General features: G+C 41.3%; 1 protein-coding gene across 8 annotated transcripts in view; it reads left to right on the top strand.

Annotated features, from left to right (window-relative positions):
- Window positions 1-23,530, top strand: part of raf1b (Raf-1 proto-oncogene, serine/threonine kinase b) — a 92,836-nt gene that overhangs the window by 7,910 nt on the left and 61,396 nt on the right. For 4 of the 8 annotated variants that reach the window (XM_059649844.1, XM_059649840.1, XM_059649841.1 and 1 more), the window contains one exon: window positions 21,575-21,800. In XM_059649844.1, coding sequence (XP_059505827.1) covers window positions 21,597-21,800 — 204 coding nt within the window. In that variant the 5' untranslated portion in view covers window positions 21,575-21,596. Of the gene's footprint in view, window positions 1-21,322; window positions 21,424-21,571; window positions 21,801-23,530 lie in introns of those variants that run through there. The other 4 variants (XM_059649839.1, XM_059649845.1, XM_059649843.1 and 1 more) reach the window with 2 other exon arrangements.

Here is a 23,530-nt window from a genome sequence, read left to right as displayed (position 1 = left end):
GTAATTATAGAACAAATTATAAGAGGGTTTGATAGAACAATGGGCAGAACCTGTTACATTTAGCAAGTGAATTAATAAATAGAAGTCAGGAAGGTAAAATAATTTCGCAAAATAACTAGTTGGGAAATGAGTGGATTTTTTACAAAGTTGGTAAGATCTGGAATACATTATCTGAAAGGGTGATGAAAGCAGAATCAATAGGAACTTTCAAAAGTCTATTAGGTATGTGGGCTTGAAGCGAACTAATTTGCAGGGTTTTGGTGAAAAGGCTAGGATGTGGGACTAAATTGGACATCTCTTACAAAGCACTGGTGCAGGCATGAGGATCAAAATGACCTCATTTGTGCTTCTCATGAATGGAAATGAGTATTTTGAGCCTTGTTAAATGTGTAAATTTCTTAATAGTTCTTTTTGCGTTCCTGATTGTTTTTGATGAGTATACGTGAAGTTGTTCCATGTAATACTGATATGAGAGCAAAAATGAAATGTAAAATCTCATGCTGAGAAAGTAAAGCACGTTTCCTGTGATGATTGAAATGTTCTGTTAAATATTTTGTGATTTGTATCAGTTTTTACTGCTGTGGCTTTTTGTTGCCTTATACTGAGTAATATTGTACTTCTGTAGTAGATTAGAATGTTTCTGTTATTGAAGGTTCAAGCTTGCGTTGTTCACGGGTTATTTCATGCACTGCAAACCTACCTAGCAATGTTTTCATCCTGATCAGTTAGAATAACAAACATCATGGTGCACCTTTGAAACAGGGTCAGGTTGTAAATGTATAGGTGCGTGTAGCTGAAGCTCAGCATCACTAAAGTGATAGTTGTACCAGAGTATCAGGAATACTTAAGGAATATTAAATATGAAATATGATTTCTAAATTAGAAAAGAATGTAGGACATCTTGGGGTGCACAGTGACTGAGTGGTTAGCACTGCTGCCTCACAGGACCAGGGACCCAGCCTTGATTCCACTCTGTGGACTTTGCATGTTTTCCCTGGGTCCGCGTGGGTTTCCTCTGGGTGCTCCTGCTTCCTCCCATATTTCAAAAGTTGTGCAGGTTAGGTGGATTGGCCATGTTAAATTGCCCGTAGTGTCCAGGGATGTGCAGGCTAGGTAGATTAAAGATGGGAAACGCAGAGTTTCAGGGAGGTGAGTCTGGGTGGGATGCTGTTTGGAGAGCCGGTGTGAACTCAATGGGTCTGCTTATACACAGCAGGGCTTCTATAATTCTATTCTGTGATCAGCAACCACTATTCATGTAAACCTCAACAGTGAATCTGGGAACATCACCTCTTGGGCACCAGGCGCAGTTACACAGGATTGGAGAATGTCCCGTATTTTACCTTTGTTTAAGAATGGAAACAGAGATAATGCAGGTCATTACAGACCAGTAAGGCTGATATCAGTGATAGGGAAGCTGTATGAGAAGATACTGAGAGACAGGATTTATTCACATTTGGAAGCAAATGGACTTGTTAGTGATAGGCTGCATGGGCTTTTGCAGGGAAGATCATGTCTCATCAACTAGATTGAATTTTTTGAGAGGTGACAAGAATGATTGATGGGAGAAAGGTGGAGGATGTTGTCTACATGGACTTTAGTTAGGCACTTGATAACGTACACAATGGCAGGCTGGTACCAAAGACAGAGTCTTGTGGGGTTCGGGATGAGTTGGTTAGATGGATGTAAAACTGGCTTGGTTACAGAAGGCAGAGAAAAGCAGTGGAAGGGTGTTTTTTAAAATGGAGATCAGTAACTAGTCATGTTCTGCAGGGATCAGTGCTGGGACCTTTGTGGTGTGCAATGTATATAAATCATCTAGAGGAAAATAGTGAGAGATCTGATTTAGTAAGTTTGTGGATGACACCAAAATTGGCAGCGTTGCAGAGAATGAGGAGGATTGTCAAAGGATACTCCAGGATATAGGCAGAGAAATGGCAGATGGAGTTTAATGTGGACAAATGTGAGGTGATGTATTTTGGAAGATCAAATTTGTGGTGAATTATACAATAAATGGCAGAACACTTTGGAGTACTGATATGCAGAGGGATCTGGACATAAGGTCCAAAGATTTCTGAAACTGGTAACACAGATCAATAAGGTGGTCAAGAAGGCATACATCACGCTTGTCTCCATCGGCCGGACATTGAATATAAATGGTAGTGAGTTATGTTACAGCTGTATAAAACTTTAGTTTGGTCACATTTGGAACATTGCATGCAGTTCTAGTCGCCACACTTCTGGAAGGATGTTGATGTTTTGGTGAGGGCGCAGGGAAGCTTTACCTGGTTGCTTCAGGCCTGGTCTGGAGAATTTCAGTTATGAGCAGAGGTTGGATAAACCCGGATCATTTTCATTGAAAAGTTGAAGGCCGAGGGTGCAGTCTTGTAGAGATCTACAAAATTATGAGAGGCAGAGGTACTGTGGACAGTCAGAAGCTTTTTCCCTGGATGGAAAGGTCAATTACAAGAGTCTATATGGTCAAGTTAAGAGGGGGAACATTTACGGGAGACGTGTAGGGAAAACTTTTCACACAGAGGGTAGTGCCAGCCTGGAATGCACTACCAGTAGACGTGATGGGAACAGGCATGTTAGCAATGTTTAAGGCGTATCTTGATAGACACATGAATGGGAAGCAAATAGAGGGTTACAAACTGCGTAGGGGCAATAAGTAGCGAGTCTAAATAAGGATTAGGGCCCATTCCTGTGCTGTATTGTACTGTGTTGTATTGTGTCAACACTGGCCTGAAGCTGTCATCACTGGAATGCAATCCACATGCAGTCATGAACAGACATCAGAGTGACCTCAATGGTTGGTTTCCCCACTCTAGACAAGGTTTGCTGAAGGCAAGTTTAGCTCCCTCTTCCCCCACACCATCATCCTAATGGTGATCCACTGATTTAGCATAGTCCTATGTTGAAACCTTTAGATTTCTGTGGCTATTTGGCTCTATTACCTCCTGGGTAAATCTGTTTGAGATGCTAAAGGAGTGATCCTAAATGTTATGAAGACTGAAACATAGATTGCTGCAGATTAAGTTAATACATGTGTCTTGAAATAGGACATTTATTCATCTTTTTTTCACTCCTTACTCTTTTTGTCTTGAAAATGCTGCCTTGTGCTTTATGGGTATTAGTGATCTTTGCTCAGATGCTTTTTCTTGGTTTAGAAGCTGAATCAATAAATATCGTAAGGTTACCTGACCACCAAATTATCATAGTGACACACACAAATTTCAAGCAGAAACTCAGCCTGAGTAATTTTCTTCCACTTTTCCAGTCCTGGGATGCTGAAGCCAATTTTTCCATCATCACTGCTGCTCTAAGGCTGGCTGACTTAGTACGAAAACAAAATGTCAAACCTCAATTGTTTCTATAGCTTATGAACAAATTGCATTGTCATAGTACCTTTAACACGTTGAAATGCCTGAGACTTTTCAAAAATGTTATCAGACGTAATTGACAAAAAGAGATGCTGATGGGATCACTGGATGACAGGCTATCTTCAGTTGGGGCCTCCCAATTGACTGCAGCAGCAAATGAAAGACAGTACTCCCAGTGGAAGGGATGGGCGTCCCTCCAGCAGAAAGGATTGCATGTTAATGCCTTAAAATGGAGGTGTCATTGGAAACATATGTAACATTTGAGAAATGAAGAGTCAAAATTGGTAGGTCTGTTAAGGTAGAGAAAAAGCCTTCTGGAAGATTTTACTGGGGCATCGGTGAGGCCTTCCCTGCCAATGGCACTATTATTGGAGTGTAGAGCCCCCTGCTGCAAAGATTACGTGGCCTGCTGCCAAGCGTCTGCCTTCATGGAGTTGTCAGACACAGCACTTGACAGAAAACATTTCTGGTGCCAGGAAGATCCTAGCGGAGTCCTCTCTGTTGCCATCATACGGTTCTTAATTGACGGTTATCGACTACGGGACACGGAGTCAATGCTAATTCTCATCCAGCTCCAGCATGACACCTTGGAGGCAGAATGTATAAGGCTGCTGGCCCAGCACCCTTATTTTCAGGTGCCACCTTCAAATCCACTTCTCTGGGATGGGGAGCAGTCCATTCAGATAGATTACAAAAAAGCTTGGTTAAGGAGTTAGGTTTTAAGAAAGTTCTTAAAGGAAGAAATAGATGCTGAGATGGGCAGGGAGGGAGTGGCATCAAAGTTTTTGCCTACTCACTTAATCTGTCTGTATCCCTCTGCAGGCCTTTTGCATCATCCTCACCAGTTGCCTTCCCACCTGTTTTTGCATTATTAACAAACTTGGCTAAAGTACATTCACTTCTGTCATCCACGTCAGTAATATACATTGTAAATAACTGTAACCTCAGCACTTATTCCTGTGACATACCACCAGTTATACAATGCCAGTCTAAAAATTCCCTCTTATCCCAACTCTCCATCTTCTATTAGTTAGCTGATCCTCTGTCCATGCTTATATTACCACCTCCAACACCATGGGGCCTCATCAAGTAACCTAATAGGTAGCATCTTATCAAATGCCTTCTGAAAATCCAAATATATTACATGCACTGCTTCCCCTTTGTGTATCCTGCATGTTACCCACTTAAAGAATTCTAGTAAACTTATCAGGCATGATTTCTCCTTTATGAAGCTCTGCTGACTCTGCTTGATCATATTATATATTTATTAATGCTCTGCTATTGCATCCTTTATAATAGACTCTAACCGTTACCCAATAACAGATGTTAAGGAAACTGGTGTGGAAGAACATTGTTTGTAGGGCTGTAGATTGTGGAAGAGGTAGGAACAGAATATAATTCCCAGCTGCGTGGTGGTTTTGGGGATGAGGGATATGTGATCAGAGAGGAGTGAGCTAGTAGTTACCTCACAGCCTTTCTGCCTTCATCCTGATTAAGCCCATGGTGGGAAAGCATCTGGATGGCTGCCATTGATTGAGGCTTAGATGGGCAATTAATGACTCCAACAGCTTTGCCCCACCATTTTTGGTATTAACACAATGGCAGACAGGGAACTTGCCTACGGGAAGTGCTCTCAGTGTGAATAATCTCTCATTCAATGACACTTGGTGCTTGATTGCAAGATCTGGTAATGGGAAGAGGAAACCTGCTGAGACCTACCCCACTGCCCTTCTGTTGAGTGCCCTCTCTGAGCCACTCCCACAGCTGAAATATCAGCTCAGGCCCAAATAGGAAAAAAGATTGCAAATGGTCGGGTTCAACTAAAGTGGGGAATGAAGTCTGTGGCAAGAACTGAAAGTTCATATAGAACTGAATGTCACGCTCACAATCTGACAAACGTAGTCAGTGCTAGGTTCAAGTAAGTAATAATCCTTCACCTTTATTAACCTGTGGATTTGCTTGGGGATCATACTTATCGTACTTGTAAATTAAGTAATATTCTGAAATTGCAGATGTTTACATGCAGGCAATTCAAAATTAAAACTAATTCTTCAGTGGGATGTAGACATCTCTGTCAAAGCCAGCATTTGCTGCCCATCACTACTTGCCCTTGAATTGATTGGCTGGTTTGGCAATTTAGTGTTGGCCACATTGCTGTGAATCTGGAGTCACTTGGCCAGATTTGGTAAGGATGGCACCTTTTCCTTCCTTAAAGGAATTTAGTGAACCACAGTCATCGATAGTTATTTCATGGTCATCATCACTGAGACCAGCTTCCAATTCCACATTTCAAATAAAAATTACTTGAATTTAAGTTCCACCAGCTGCCATGGTGGCATTTGAACCCATGCACCTAGGTGGTTACCCAGGGGCCCCTGGATTATTAGCCCATTGACAGTCCCAGTATGCCACTTTTTGCTTTGAGTAGAATAAATGTTACAGTGTTTGAGGAGAGTTGGATTGAATGTTTCTGTTTCGAACAATTTGGAAGATTTAACATTTGTACAAAATATTTAGTGAATGTCTTGCGGTTCATGATGAATCTCAGATTCTTTCTAAGTGTGAACAACTAGACCTGATCACAGGGTAGGTGGATGATAACCCATTACTAGGCAACAACTTCATGAAAAAAAAACTCTCATTGACTTATTTAAATTTGAAGATCAAATATCATAGTAATAAACTTGGTGGTGTTGTGACACAAGGACCTTTTTCACTAACATTTCAGTCATTTGAAAATATGTTTAGCTTAATAAAGCCCAGTGTTTGGAATTTGCAAATTGGAAAATGGCCAGATCAATCTCTGAATTAGATTAAGTGACACCAAATACTCTGCAGAGCCCTGTTGCAAATTGGTTTGGCTTATGTTAGATTCTAATTGACATAAACTGAGAATAGTAATGCTTAAAGTTGTTGGTGTACCACTGAGCTGATTGGAAAACTGAAATTTTTTTGGCTCTTATGGCTTGTTGTCACGTTAATACACATGTTTTTGAATTGCCAGACAATTCAAATAACTTCTAAGATTATTTTATGAAAAAAATGTTATTGACTTCAAACATGAACTTCTATTAAAATGCCCTAAATTTGTAAAGTTTAAAACAAAACTCCATCACTTAACTTTGCAATGTTTCACTGAACAGAATTCTGGGAGCAGTTTATCTATTCAAACACGTGAATAAAGAAGGCTATAAAGTAGTATTGCAAGTAGAAAATCTATCTGATGCATGATCTATTTAGTGTTTGCTGACACGTGCTGTAATATTTCTCGCTGTCATCTGCAGTTCATATAAAATGTGTTAAGTAATTCATTCACTCAAAGCAACAATTAAAATGATATTTTTATTTCAAAACATTGAATATTCTTATGTCTTATAATCAATAATAGATTACTTTCCACCATTTTGGGAATGTTTCTTTCCACAAGTAGATGAAATTGGTGTCTTCTATTTACTTTATAGCATTGGACCAATAAAATTAGCACTTGCTTCAAATGTGAAGGAGCTTGACTAGACCACAAATAGAGGACTGCGTGCAGTTTGGTCTCCTAATCTCAGGAAAGATATTACTGCCATAGACGGAGTGTAACAAAAATTCATCAGACTTTTATGTGGAATGGTGGGACAGCTATGTGATAAGATTGGGAAACTGAGCCTGTATTCTCTGGAGTACCAAAGAATGAGAAGTGATCTTGCTGAAGCCTACAAAATAATTAAAGGGATAGATAGGGTAGTTATGGGTAAGATATCTCCCCTGGTGGGAGAGTTTAGAACCAGGGGTCACAATTTAACAATATGGGGAATGCCATTTAGGACTGAGATGGGAGAGTTTTTTCACTCAGAGGGTTGTGAATCATTGGAATTCTGTACCCCAGAGGGCAGTTTAATAAGAATTGAATAAGTTTACTTTTTTTTGATTATCCTAAATGTAAAGGATTATAATGTGGTCAAGAGACATTGAAATGTTTGATCAGCTATGCTCATGTTAAATGTTAGAGCAGGCTTGATGGGCTGAATGGATTACTTCTGTTTGTGGACATGCGTTATCAATATAAGAAATTAATAAAAGTCATGAGAGTTGCTTCCGAAACTGTGTATATTGTACCAAACTCTCTGAGTAAATAAGTTCTTCCTACATCAACTTTTAAATGTACTTTTCACTCAGTTCAATGGATATCCTTTAGACTTATATTACTTCCTTTAAAAAAATTAAAATTCTTCTGCTGTTACCACATAATATATAAACCTGGCTTCGAGTATGGATACAGTGTATTCTTTTGTTTTATTTTCGTCAGCTAGTTCAAACCTTTTATTTAATGAAAACAATCTGTATGTGTACCATTTTGCATAGGCTTTGTTAATTCAGCGCCAACCAGATTTTCAACATGGGAATGTCCTTGGCATGGTTCCAAGAGACCACATTGCCAGCAGCAGGGCATAATACAAAATAGTTTTTGTTACAGTCAGCACTTTCTAACATGGTTCTAAAAACAGAACTGTAGCTTTACTGTATGAAGCAAACTTCAGAGTCTAAAACTAGATCCAGATTACTTAAAGACAACATATTTTAATATATGATTCTTTGATATGTGCACCATAAAATGAACTCTTGTTTCATATTTAGGATAATTAGGTTGTGTATTCAGTGTTTCTATAAATGGACATTATTACGGTATTGAGGGGGAGGGAATTGGTAGGGTGTGATTGCGGCCTTAGAGTAGGCAAATTTACACTTGCTGTATTTTTCATTTTAAATGTAAAGTAGTATTCGTCAGATGAAATGAAACAAAATACCATATTGTACTTTTATAGATACTAAATGGTGACATAGATTTGCTTTTTAAAATTTGTATTTGTTTTGGAAGCGGCTTTTGGCATTTGAATTGTCTACAGTGCTCTTGACATATGGTAACTCTATGGGAAACAGCATACCATCAAGATGCATTCCTTTGTTACAAGAGGTGTGATTTGCAGTGCAACTTTCATTGTCCATTGTCAAGGTTTTTGTTAGTTTTTCTTTCCAGAGAAATGCTCTCTATCTGTATCTTGAATGTTGAGAGGGGTCAGGAATTAAATTGTTTTGGTATGGTTCCAGATAAACTCAACATTGAACAAATATATGGGCATTTGAAGTAGGAGCAGAAGTAGGCCATTCAGCCCCTCCGCCTCCTCTGCTGTTCAATAAGATTATTTATTTACATAATTATTTATACTGTATTTATTTTTGCAAAGCAATTTTTATAATTGCTATAAAGAAATGAAACTGCTGTTTTGGTTTCATACTAAATAGAAACATAGGAACAGCTGCTTGAGCCTGGTTCACCATTCAGTGAGGCTATGGCTTATTTGTGGCCTAACTCCATATACATCTTTGGCCTATATCCCTTAATACCAATACTTCACATGGGCTCACCTCTCTCAGATTTAAAACTGACAACTAATCTAGCATAATCTGCCCTTTGTGGAACAGAGTTCCAAACCACCTTTTTGTGTGTAGAAGTGCTTCCTAACATCTCTCCTGAATAGTCTAGCTCTAATTCCCAGACTGTGCCCCCTAGTTCTAGAACCTTTAACCAATGGAAATAGTTTATCTACCCTGCACTTTCCTGTTAATATCTTCAGAACTTTGTTCATAACGCGTACTATATATTTCATCCAAATCATGAGTGAAAATAGTGTATTCTTTTTATTTTGTTTGTCTAGATAATATTGCTCTAAATATCATCAGAACTGTTTCACTTACCTGTGTGTTGACGGGTTGCCACTGGCCGTACATCGCATGCTACCATTCTCCTTCTTTGGCAGTTTCTCAGGGGCAAGGATGGCTTGGTTTCACACCAGGGGAGTGCATTCTGTGGTGTCTGGATTCTCTGACCCTGGAGCTGCAGACTATGCCCCAGGTGGGCATGTGGTGTTTGCAGTGGGGGCTGGGATACTCTGCATTCTACACCCTCGTTCTGATGCTTGTGCTTGGCCTCCACGTGCTCTACTCAAAGTGGTTGCTGTCTTCGCAGATGCCTCTTCTGCAGTTTGTGTGCTTTAGGGCAAGCGATTCCCATGTATCAATGTCGAATTTGTACAGGGAGGCTTTCATGGTGTCTTTGTGACATTTCCTCTGCCCTCCTAGTGATTGTTCATCATTGCAGAACTTGGAGTAGAGCACTGTTTTGGTGGTTTTGTGTCAGGCCTGCGGACAATGTAGCCTGCCTACTACAACTGATCCTACATGACCACTGCCTTGAGACTTCAGTCTTTGAGGAGTAGTTAACCATGTTTCTCATGTTTTGTGAAGCCAATCTATTATTTCTGACTGAGACCTCAACTATTTTATTGAATACGGTGATTATGGCTCCATATAAATCTGGTTGAATTAGGAACTGGGGCTACTGGTGGTTCTTGGATTTTGCCACACTGTTCCCTAGTAAGAAAAATGCAGTTAGATGAGGAATTGAAAAGAATTTGCACTTCCAGAAGGCAATCCATTGTCAATTAGCAATTGATAACATGATCTTCCACATTTTCGTGATACAGACGTGCTATTATCAAAAATTCTTTTTACTCAAACCTTTGAATTTTCCTAGTATCACATAAACATTACAATAAATGAATATCTTCATAACTGTTTAAACTACATAATCAACAAATTCATTTTATACATCTTTGTGTGATTCCTGTTTGGGCTTTCTAATTTTGAGATTGCTGTTGCATAAATTAAGAAAAAAGTACAAATTGGTTCAGGATTCAATGTATGTTGAAATATAAGAACTTCCTGACTTACTTAATGGATTGGAACTGTGCAATATCTGTGATGTAAGCACGATGTGTTGAACTTGGGAAATTACTTAATAGCACGCCAAAGAGACATGTACAATCTAAAGAATGTAAACTGTTTAAATTTTACATCTGTTCAAATTTCGTTACCATATTAAATGCAGATGACATGATGCAATTCTGCAAATTAGAAAATGAACAAAAAAATTATAAGCTGGATCCTTAGATTTGTTTTTTTAAAAAAACTTGTTTTAAAATGTCGTAACTTTTTCCAGATGTTTTAATATTACATGCATTCCATCATAGACACGGATCAACTGGAACAAAATAATGAATATGCTGATGATTTTGGTGAAGCTACATATACAGCACCTACAATTTAGTTTTGACTTAAAACAAATTTCATTACAGAATCAAACCATTTTGCTAAATTCACAGGAACAAATCGTCACACCACAACTATATAATCTAGCCCTTACTGATTATAGATGCAGTCCAGAACAAGTAATTGTTTGTTTTGTTATTTTCTTAAAAGGATTTTTTTTACTGATGTTCATGTGGCTTAGAGGCTGGAGTGCATCTCCAATACCATCCATTACCTCATCACCTCAGGGACCTCCCATCCACAGCCTCCAACCTCATTGTTCCCCAAGCCTGCACAGTCCGTTTCTATCTCCTTCCCAAAATCCACAAACCTGCCTGCCTTGGTTGACCCAAAGTCTCAGCCTGTTCCTGCCCCACCGAACTCATCTCCACCTATCTCGACTCCATTTTCTCCCCTTTGGTCCAGGAACTCCCCACCTACATCCGTGACACCACCCTCGCCCTCCACCTCCTCCAGGACTTCCAATTCCCTGGCCCCCAACACTGCATTTTCACCATGGATGTCCAGTCCCTATACACCTGTATTCCTCATGCAGATGGCCTCCAGGCCCTCCGCTTCTTCCTGTCCCGCAGGCCCGACCAATCCCCCTCCACTGACACCCTCATCCGCCTAGCCAAACTCGTCCTCACCCTCAACAACTTCTCTTTCGATTCCTCCCACTTCCTACAGACAGAGGGTGGCCATGGGTACCCACATGGCCCAAGCTATGCCTGCCTCTTTGTAGGTTACATGGAACAGCCCCTCTTCCGCACCTACACAGGCCCCAAACCCCACCTCTTCCTCCGTTACATTGATGACTGCATCGGCGCCACCTCTTGCTCCCCAGAGGAGCTCGAACAGTTCATCCACTTTACCAACACCTTCCACCCCAACCTCAAGTTCACCTGGGCCATCTCCAACACATCACTCACCTTCCTGGACCTCTCAGTCTCCATCTCAGATAACCAGCTAGAAACTGATGTCCATTTCAAGCCCACTGACTCCCATAGCTACCTAGAATAAACCTCCTCCCACCCACCCTCCTGCAAAAATTCCATCCCCTATTCCCAATTCCTCCGTCTCCGCCGCATCTGCTCCCAAGATGAGGCATTCCGCTCCCACACATCCCAGATGTCCACGTTCAAGGACCGCAACTTTCCCCCCGCAGTGGTCAAGAACGCCCTTGACCGAGTCTCCTACATTTCCCGCAACACATGCCTCACACCCCACCCCCGCCACAACCGCCCCCAGAGGATCCCCCTCGTTCTCACATACCACCCCACCAACCTCCAGATACAACGTATCATCCTCCGACACTTCTGCCATCTATATTCCGACTCCACCACCCAAGTTACTTTTCCATCCCCACCCTTGTCTGCCTTCCGGAGAGACCACTCTCTCCGCGACTCCCTTGTCTGCTCCACAGTCCCCTCCAACCCCACCACACCTGGCACCTCCCCCTGCAACCGCAGGAAGTGCTACACTTGCCCCGACACCTGCTCCCTCACCCCCGTCCCAGGCCCCAAGATGACCTTCCACATCAAGCAGATGTTCACCTGCACATCTGCTAATGTGGTATATTGTATCCATTGCACCCAGTGTGGCTTCCTCTACATTGGGGAAACCAAGCGGAGGCTTGGAGACCGCTTTGCAGAATACCTCCGCTCGGTTCGCAACAAACAACTGCACCTCCCAGTCGCGAACCATTTTAACTCCCCCTCCCATTCCTCAGACGACATGTCCATCATGGGCCTCCTGCAGTGCCACAATGATGCCATCCGAAGGTTGCAGGAACAGCAACTCATATTCCGCTTGGGAACCCTGCAGCCCAATGGTATCAATGTGGACTTCACCAGCTTCAAAATCTCCCCTCCCGCCACTGCATCCCAAAACCAGCCCAGTTCGTCCCCTCCCCCCACTGCATCACAAAACCAGCCCAGCTCTTCCCCTCCCCCCACTGCATCCCAAAACCAGCCCAGCCTGTCTCTGCTTCCCTAATGTGTTCTTCCTCTCACCCATCCCTTCCTCCCACATCAAGCCGCACCTCCATTTCCCACCTACCACCTCATCCTGCTTCCTTGACCTGTCCATCTTCCCAGGACTGACCTATCCCCTCCCTACCTCCCCACCTGTACTCTCCTCTCTACCCGTCTTGTTTTCTCTCTATCTTCGGTCCGCCTCCCCCTCTCTCCCTATTGATTCCAGTTCCCTCTCCCCATCCCCCTCTCTGATGAAGGGTCTAGGCCTGAAATGTCAGCTTTTGTGCTCCTAAGATGCTGCTTGGCCTGCTGTGTTCATCCAGCTCCACACTTTGTTATTTTGGATTCTCCAGCATCTGCAGTTCCCATTATCTCTGAGTAAATTCCAGTTGCTTTCTTTTGTCAGCTTGCTGTCTTGGAAACTAAATGTGCATCAGCTGTGATTTGTTTGAGTTGCATGTCTTGTGTTTCAAACAATGCCTGTTTGAAAATACTCGAGTTTTGAAACTAAAATTGAGACCACTTAGATTTGCAACTTCAGTTAATAAGGTATGAACAAAGTAAAAACTTACTCAATGTTGATCTTATGTAAATGTAAAATTTAATTTAGTGACTATTACACTGTTCTGTGCACACAGTGTCAGCAACAAGTGTTCTGAGATTGGTTTAGGTGTTATGTGCTCTGTAACACAAAAAACTTACATCTATATTGTCCTTTTCATGCTCACCAGATGTCTTGAGTGCTTTACAACTATTTAAATGCTTTTTGAAGTAGTCATGCAGAAAATGTGGTAACCAGTTATCACTTATCAAGCTTCCACAAACGACAATGCGAAAATGAACAAATAAAGTGTTTTAGTGATGTGATTAATGGATAAATATTGACCAGAACACTGGGGGGATGCTTCCTGCTCTTCTTGAAGTAACATAGTGAGATCTTTTATATCCACCTGAATAGTCAAGTATGACTTGGTTTGCCATCACTATGAAGAGATGGCATCTCCAAAAATGTTCTCTCAGTATTGTGTTGGAGCACTAGCCTTGATTTCTGTGCTCAGGCACTGCAGTGGGACCTGACTTAAAGACCTGTGACTCAAAGGTGAGTGTTTGATTTACTGAACCACACCTGCCTGGTAATGGCTAGATTTGTGTGAAGGACAATATTCTGTACAGTTTATGGTAGAACTGTATCCTTAGGTAGAAAAGTGGAAAATATTTTGCTCCTTAATTCTGTCTGCGGTTTTCGAGGGATTCACCTTTTTAACTTTTTTGGGACACGAGTTGTATAATTGTTGGAAGTTGGTTTTAGGCAACTGGCATTGACTTTGGGCTGGATTTTACACCCCTGCTGGAATTGTTTATTGCAGTAGACTTGGTGGGTGGTCTTCTGTCCATCCTTGACACAGCCCATGTAATTTGGGGTGTGAATGTGACACACACCACCTGCTTGGTCTTAGACACTATTTGAGACTCTTGATGTCAATTAATGGCCACTTAAGAACTAAAATCTGCCTTTACTGTCATAATAGGTTGCACAGTGGAAAGTGGGAAAGAAAAGTTGTTGAAAGAGTGGAAGGAGGGGTGTCCAGTGCATCAGGTTATTTTATCATTTGTACCCTACTTTGTGTCCTGGCCACCAAAACCCATCCAAAAAGATCGAGCCTTACGTGCCTCCAGGATCCATGCTGTCTTCTGTGTCAAGAAGCTTGCAGTCCCAACAGTCTCCCTGAGACCTGCTACTGCAGGGACTGCACAAGGTTCTTAGAGCATAATATTGTTGTGGATTAGCCTTTTCTTTAAGTCCTCTTGCAGTCAGATTTTCTAATGCCTCCCCTTACACCCTGTAAAATTTGTGCCAGATTTTGTGCACTGAAATCAAATTTTGATAAGCAGTGAGAAAATGAAGACTTTTGGGAAGATGCAGCATAATCAGCATTGTTACAAATGGGGTGCGTAGAATTAGAAGTGACCTTTGAAATGCAGTGGTTGGTAGGAGTCACAGTACTAGTAAAAGGATTGACTGTTTTTAAGGATATGACAAATATGTTCACCATGTTCTTTGTCATGGAACCTCCGCTTTTCAGCATGGGTATTAGTGAGTTTGAGGACACACAAAGATTTCTATCTCCAAGTGGACAGATGACTGGATCTTAGATAGCACAGTAACTTGTGAGGATGGGATCAGGAAGTTACAAAAAGATACTTTAAGTCAGCAAAAAAACTGTTCGAAATTAAAGAACTGATAGGATTGAAGCTTCTCATATTTTGGTTGTGTCCTTTTCAGAGAGGTTCATAGAGGGTTTCCATTCATATGCCACAATCTCTTTCATTCTTCCACTGTCCACCTCATTAATTTATGTTCTGGGTTCCATGGTGCCTCTTCCATTGAACTATGTGCAACTGCCTGGATCTTATAGTGCATTTAAGCCAGTTCAAATGCTCCAAGTCAGGAACTAGCATTCATTGTCCGCTGCTTGCCTGCTATTCTAGAGAAGATGGCTGAGAAAGGGAAGTTAGCATCCTATTTCACATGTAGAGACTATGGGATGTTGGAAAAGAGGACTGTTATCTTTCTTCTGAACTGCCAAAATTGACCATGGTAGTCGACTGTGCCAGCCTGGATTGAGATAACCACCCGGGTAAGTAGAGTGCCCCCAGTGAGAAGAAAAGCCCAGTAAAAGAGAAAGAAGGTCACTGAGCTTCTGTACTTCACAGCGGTAAATTCCACCCTCTTCACTGTGCTACCTCACAGACACTAACTAGAGTTGCACACAGCTCCCTCCTAAGGCTAGTGGTCTACCACACCCACTGTTGCATACAACACTCTTCTTCAACAGCTTTCATCCTCCTTATTTTCCCAAGCTATTAAGCGTCATTTGCTCCTTCTCCTCAGTTACTCAGGGCAATTGAACCCTGCACCACTACCAACAGCTCTTCCAACCACTTCTAGCACCACTCATTCCTCTCTTTTTCCAGGCTGGCAGTGCCTTGCCAAATCACCCACGTGCGCACACGGCCCCCTGTGTCCATTCATGCTGTCAGATTCCAGTGGTTCCCAACCTTTTCAGTATCAAGGCACACTTCAATGGGACAAATAACTCCATGGCACATGTGCCGAATCCCCAAGTGTACATGGTTATTGGAAATTTACATGTGTGGCTCTGAATGCTTGTGGATGTGCAGTCAATAGGGATGCCTGATGCCAGCAGACACTGCCTGCAGTAAGAGGCGCCGAGGCTCTGGGGGAGATTGGAAACCCAGGTGCAACATCAGTGCCCGGGTAGATCGATGCAGTTTCCCAAAAATCTTGTGGCACATTTCCCACCTTGTCACTGCACACCAGTTGGAAACCATTAAGACCTATCCTTATATTTGAAATTTTCCCCCTTCACAGTCATTATCCCCCTGCACGCCCGCTTACTGGTTCTAGTCCTCACACCTGAGTTTCCCACTTTGACCCACACCACACAGACTGTAACTCATAATTCCCCTTGACATTATTGCCCTAGGCCCTCAGACTAAGATTGATAATGTCATTGACTAAGTGTGGAAACACCCCTGACTGACTGTAGTCCCCTTCACTCAACTAAGGAAAGTCTAAGGACTTCCAGAAATGACCATTTGGTTGAATACACTCAATGTGTTTGACCCATAAGCTGCTGCCACGTACCGTAGATGTGAATGCTTGTACAGCAACATAGAATCGTAGAATCCCTACAGTGTGGAAGTAGGCCATACAGCCCATCGAGTCCACACCACCCCTCCAAAGAGCAACCCACTGAGACCCAGCCCTGCACCCTAGCCCTCTAACCCTACGTTTTCCATGGCTAACCCAACGAGCCTGCACATCCCTTTGCTGTCCAATGCTGGCAGGCATGAAAAGCTGCTAGCTTTCTGTCTGTACTAAAAAGCAAGGGAAAGTAGAGATGTTGCAAGTGGCATAGTAAGTGTAAAATGAATGAGCACTTGAAAGTAAACAAAGGGCCCTGAGGTGTATCCCGTGCTGATACATGGGCCAGATGTCTGTCGATGTGCACAAAACCACTTGGCCAGAGCGTGTAGTGTAATGTGTCGGTGAGTGTCCAAGGCAGTCTGTGATCAGCTATGATGATGTGGTGAGATCAATGTTCTACCAATGCTGACTTCCATAGCTGGAGGATGGAGGTAGTTGCTGTTCATAGAATATGTCTGCATGATGCTTAGAAACAATGATCACCATGAAGGCCTGGAGAACACACTGGTGAGCCGCACCCTCCAGGTAACCACTCAGGGCTTTCTTGTGGGAATGGGCAACATCTGGTTTCTCAACGGTACTTGGGAGATCCACAAACTGCTTATACATGAAGCAAGATTAGCTAATAATGAAATATAAATGCATGGAAATAGGGCCCTTGCTACCTCCTGACAAGTTTCTCATTTATCTGCTGAAACCTGAAGGTGACAATCAGACATCTTTCTCAACTATGAGAGCCCTGTCTGTCTATTTTCACTGCATTTCCCCAAATTTCCCCCCATTGTTTTTTGAAAAGTGTTATGAGTTTTTTACATTCACTTCACAAACAAGGTGGGATCCTGGTTTCATGTGACGGCGACATTTCTAGATTCATAGCACTCTCTCAGTAATTGTGCTATCTGTTAGCCTAGATATTATTTTCAAGTCTGTGGAATGGGACTTGCTTCCCTAACCAGCTGTTTATGTTGAGATTACTCTGAGCCAGAGCTGACACCTGGTTATTGGAGCCATGATAGGAAGGCATGATGTTATCCACTTTGGATCAGAAAACACCATGCAGAATATTTTCAAAATGGCAAGAGACTGGGAGCAAAGAGGTTTAGAAGACCATTTACATAAATCACTAAAAGCTAGCGCAGAAGGGTCAAAAAAATCTAAACAGCTAACAAAATGTCAGCCTTTATCTCAAATAAGCTGGAATTCAAAGGGAAGGAAATGATGCTTCAGTTTTACAAAGGCTAGTCAGACTCCATCTGAAATTTTTTTTACAGTTCTGGGCACCAAACCTCAGGAAAGGCATGCAAACCCTTTGTGACGATACGAAGATGTTCATCATTCTTTGATGTTCATCAAAGATTGATGATTTTAAAACCACAAGTTCCATAAACTATTCCCTTGAATTTGGAAGATTGAGAGGCAACATAATATAGATGTGCTTAAAATGTTTAAGGAATTCTGCAGGGCTCTTCTGGCTTGAGAGGCCTGTAACATAAAGCATGAACTTCAGAATACAGTAGGCCATTTTGGAGTGAAAATCAGAAAGAACTTTTTCACATAAAGCATCACATAAATAAAGAACCCCCTGACTGAAAAGGTTGTGGATGGTGTGTCAATTAAAAATTCCAAGATTGAGATCAATAGATTTTTCTTTAAGAAAAGGGATGTAAACAAGCATCAGTTTCTAAGCTCATTGCTGCCCTTGTAAAATAAGCCAGAATGTCTGATAACTGTCAATATGACAAACGTTTGATTAAAGCTTATTTAATTGTTAATTGTTCTTCACAATGTAAGTGTGTGCTTGGATTATTGATCAAAATTTTGGGGTGGTGATAATAAACAATCTTTCAGTGTTCAACATCTTTATTCCACTGAAACCGACAGCATCTTTTGGAGTCCACACATGCACAGGGTAATGCAGAAATGCTGTCGACAAAACTGAGTTCATATTTGTGACTTATCACATGTCTTCATCTAAAATTTAAAAAAAACACACTTTTAAAGAAAAGTTTGTTTATCTTTATGTTGGCAGTTGCCTTCATTCCATCATAATCATTTATTTCGTTATCTGGAAAATTGTGACAAATAAAGGATAATGAAATTCTTTGTTCTGATTCGCTGCTTTCCTTGCTTGCTGACATCAGTGTTGTTGGATGGCTGGAGATCTCCCTTTATCCTGCCATCAGGAAAGGGAAAGTTCAGGTACAGAGCTTGATCTTTGGAGTAGCTTTCTATGAGGTTGGGGCAGATCACATTGCTGTAAAATATAACCGCATAAATATTGCATATGAGTGCGGTATCTTGATTTTTTTCTTGAGTTGTTTTTGTGGGCAGTGTCTCATGTGGAATAGGCTGGGTATATGTTTTGTTCATTGTACATGTCATATTAACTAATTTCTTTATATTTTTGCTCCTTTCATACTTCCAGTTTTATCTGTCTTCTTCTGGAGGTGTTGATATCCTCACTGCTTAGAGTTCGTGCACTCAGTAGTCATCCTTCAAAACATTGCCCACATGCACCTAACTCACGTGGGTCTTGATATTGAATGGCAGTAGACTGTTTCAAGATATCACAACTTAGCTAGTTCCTGTCTTTACCAAATTCCTACATGTGCACACTGTGATTAGGGATCCCTGAGTAATCACATTTTGAGCTTAGTCAACTCTTCTCCTGTACAAAAGAACTTACCAATTATTCTTGTCCCAGCACAGATTAGTTAACTATATGTAATATTTATATATAAGTGTTTTTCTTGTTATAAGGATGGTGCCCCTCTTTTTGGTTGCAGCAGCTACTGGTTTCTTATTCAAGTGGATGTTCATTATAAATTATATATTCCCTTTAAGGAGTATGACAGCCGAGTCAGACACTGTCCTTGATCAACACCCAAAATGATGCCTTTTTTCAACAATGGGTTGTGAATAGATGGAGAATTCTCTTTGCCGCCTTCTTGTAATGCAGAAATGCTGAAAAATTAATGGAGTGCCCCTAGATAATTCTGCTTGATCAAGAATTAAATTTGGAACCTTTGATGGACTGTGCACCTTAGTTCCACATTGAAAACTAAGCTGGCAAGCAACTGAAAGTAATTTCGTAAGTGGCACAACCTGTAGAGAAAATGTTTAGCTGTGATGCAATTCACACAAATCTTGCAACACATCTTGTGACATGACCGTTTGTTTTTATTCACTCAGAGGATGTTGACATGACCAGCTAAGCTAGCATTTATTTTGCATCCTTAGTTTCTTTGGAGAAGCTGATGTTGAGCTGCCTACTTGTCTTTGGGATATAGGGACACACAAAGTGCTATTGAGAAAGTAGTTTCAGGATTTTGACCCAATAGCAGTGAAGAAATGGAGATATATTTTCAAGTCAGAATGATGTATGGTTTGGAGGGGAACATGCAAACGGTGGTGTTCTAAGTATTTGCAGCCCTTGTCCTTCTAGGTACTAGAAACTACAGGTTTGGATGATGGCGTAGAAGGAGTTTTGGTAAACTACTGCTATGCATCTTAAGATGGGAGGCACTGCTGCCATTGAGCGTCAGCAATAAAGGGAGTCCGTGTTGAAGGTGGTGCGTGAGAGGTAAAAAGTCTTAGATGGTATCAAACCGTTTGAGTGTTATTGGAGCTGCACTTATTCAGGTAAATGGAGACTATTCAATCACATTCCTTGTTTGAACCTTGCAGCTGGTAGATGGGGTTCAGGGAGTCTGGGGATGAGTTGGTTGTTGCAGAATTCCTAGCTTCTGACCTGATTTTGTAACAACAGTATTTATATGATTGGTCCAGTTCAGTTTCTGGTCAATTATGACCTCTATGATATTGATAGTGGGGTATTCATTAATGGCAATGCCATTGAGTATCAGAGGACGATGGTTAGATTCTCGCAAGTTGAAGATGGTTATTGCAGGGCACTATATGGGATGATTGTCACTTGCCACTTTTCAGCCCAGACCTGGATGTTGCCCTGATCATGCTATATATATCTGAAGTCCGGTGGTTAGTGCTGAACAGTGTACAATCATTGAAGAACGTCCCTACTTCTGACCTTTTGATAAAGGGAGAGTCATTGATGATGCAGCTGAAGCTAGTTGGGTCTAGGACACTCCCCTGAGGAACTCCTGCAGTGATGTTCTCGGGCTGAGATGATTGACTTCCAACAACCATAATCATCTTCTTTTGTGCCAGATATCACTCTGACCAAAGGAGAGATTTTCCCCGATTCCCATTGATATCAGTTTTGCTAGGGTTCCTTGATGACACGCTCTATTAAATGCTGCCTTGATGCCAAGTGCAGTCACTATCTCACCTCTCCTCTGAAGTTCAGCTTCATTGTCCATGTTTGGCCAAAGCTGTAATGGAATCAGGTGCTGAGTGGCCCTGCAATAACCCAAACTGAGCATTAGTGAACAGTTTATTACAGAGCAAGTATTGCTTTGTAACAGTCCATCACTTTAGTCATGATTGAGAGTAGACTACTGACAATAATTTCCAATTCATCAATTCAAAGTTGTGTGGTTTCTGCCATTGAGATTGATAATTTTCTTCAATACAATTGTTGATGTCAATAAGTCAATCTTGCTAATCTGGTCTTTGTCTCTTGGATAGTTTGTAGTCATAGGTAGGGGAAGGCTGCTTTAACTGCAGCAGAGATTGCACATCCTGCTATTTATTAAAAAAAAGGTTCTGAGGTGTAAAATCAGTCTTGCTTCTTGTCAATGAAATCTGATAAATGAACTTTATCGAAATAGTATGTCACACAATCATGTATGATCAGGGTCAGCTGCATGATAGTGCGACATCTCTAAGTTTTAAGGTCTCAACTTTCATGATGCTCGCTGTGTGTGTTGCATTTGATTTGCTTTGTGTTTTTTTAAAAGATTTGTTTTCATTGCTGTGCTATATTTAGCTGGTGGCAGCTAGATCAAAGGGCTCACTCGGTTGCCAAAGATATTGAGCAAGCAGAATGTACAGCGGATGTGTGTTTTACAACCTAAAACTTGCTCTGAAATACTGCACTGAATGCAGTAGCAAAGTTTGTACTTTAAAATCATTTTGTGATTGCAGCATGTGAGAATTTAATAAGTCTGTTAGGGAAATGTCCAGATGAATGTGGACTTGAAAATAAGTCTCTGTGGTTGGAGAGATTGGAATCAAGGATCCAAAGCAGTTGTCTTTGCTCCACAGCAAACTGGTACAAGTGAAAGTCACAAACCCTTGTTCTTGTATCAAACAACATTATTTTAGTAGTATTCAAACGCTCGGTAACTGTTGAATCCTTCGGCAAGCTTGTATAAAATAAAAGAATCACCCTGTTTTAATTTGTCTTTGCTTTTTTCTAGCAGATCCCCTGCCTGCCTGATCAAAATGGAGTATAATCTGGGATTCTGGAAATCCACTAGTAATGGTTTCAGTCCACAGGATTTTTTCCATGATATTTCTACATCCGTTTCCCCCACCTTTGCTCATCACTTCGCGTATCGTCGGGAATCTGAAGATGGGAAGTTGGCAGACACTTACAAAGCAGGGGGCACTATTCGTGTTTATTTACCAAACAAGCAGCGTACTGTGGTAAATTTATGTTCCATTACTTAGAAGCCAAATCATGGACAAAGTTTTTGCTCTTCTGGATTTCTGTAAAGGTGTAATTGATTTTTAACAAACCATTTTACTGCTCAGCAGTGCAGGAATTGCACTGATATTCATTAAAGTAATTAGTATCTACAAGGTGATGTGATCTCACAGTGCTAGCTAAATGAGAGCAGTACAGTGTTACACAAATGCTTCTGTTTATCATGATAGAATCCCTACAGTGTAGAAACAGGCCATTCGGGCGAACAAGTCCACACCGACCCTTGGATCATCCCACCCAGACCCATCCCCCGTAACCCACCTAATTGACAGATCCCTGAACACCATGAGTAATTTAGCATGGCCAATCCACCTAGACTGCACATCTTTGGAATGTGGCAGGAAACCAGAACACCTGGAAGAAACCCACGCAGGCACAGGGAGAATATGCAAACTCTGCACAGATAGTCACCCTGAGTTCCTAGCATTGTGAGACAGTAGTGCTAACCACTGAGCCACCATGCTGACCTAAGAAATCCAGGCTCATCCAGGATTTGAACCTGGGACCTCTCACATGCTAGCGCCATACGTAACCCTAAGTGAGAATCATACCCCTAGACCAATGAGCCATCTAAAACATTTGCAGTAGTGGTGGGATTCAAATCCATGCCATTAAAATGGCTGGAGCCTAAATCCAGCACCTTAGACCACTCGGCCACAGTACTTGTCATTTAAAATTAAAATCTAATTGTGTAGCTCAAGCTGCTGAATACTGGCTCTTGGCCAGAATAGATGGCACGAAGGCTGAACATAGGACTGGTAAACAGGAATTCCGTTTCATGGATTTACTACTTCTTTTAAAAATAAAATAAAAGGAAAAATGGTAGAACCTAGAATCCAGTTGTAACTCGGATTATTTATACTGTGCCTGACTTTGAAGGCAGCCCTGAGGAAACGCTACATCACCAAGATATTTTTCAGCTCTGTACTCAACAGTGTTGCATAGGATGACTAACACCTTTAAAAGAGAAAATTAATAAGAATTCAGCAATCTATTTTTAATGATGCTTATAAGAGAAGTTGATACAGTGTTGGATTTCCTTTTATGTAAGTAGACATAGCCAAGGTCAGCTGTTCAGCACTGACCTTACGGCATTGTCTTTTCATTTGCCTGTAACCATATAGGTTTGTGGCAGCAGAAGTACTCTCCAGAACACCCTTCGCTGTATTCACTATTAAAACTGCACAGCCAAAGTTAAATTAGTCTAAATCTCATTTTAATTTTTAAATGCTGTTCCAGCGTGCTGTTGAGTAGCTTCCCTCCAGAAAGTCTGAAGTAATACGAGAAAGAGATGGCTTGATCAGCTTTTCCTGAACTCCCTGAAATGCTGTACAGGCCTATTATAATGGACTTGTGGAATGTAGACGTAGGGTCTGTAGTAGAACCTAACTTCATTCTGGACTTTATTCAATCAATATTGACAGGAAATTAAACTTTCAAGTTATCTCGTGTGGTTTCCTTGCAGAATAATTGTAACTGTTTATTCTATCTTTTTGATCAGTGTTTTTTGCCATAGTTATTAGCTTAATTTGTGTTGACACCCTATTGAACATTTCGGACACACCTTTATTACAAACAGAAGTGTGAAACCTAATTCTAACTTTTTGCAAGTGGGTGTACCTTGAATGGGTTAAAATCTCAATTTTTATAACTGACACCTCACTCATTA

Source organism: Stegostoma tigrinum, chromosome 11 (genome assembly GCF_030684315.1).
Source record: "Stegostoma tigrinum isolate sSteTig4 chromosome 11, sSteTig4.hap1, whole genome shotgun sequence".
Taxonomy (NCBI): domain Eukaryota; kingdom Metazoa; phylum Chordata; class Chondrichthyes; order Orectolobiformes; family Stegostomatidae; genus Stegostoma; species Stegostoma tigrinum.
Note: the sequence above shows the minus strand (reverse complement) of the source record. Positions and strands in the feature narration are given on the sequence as shown.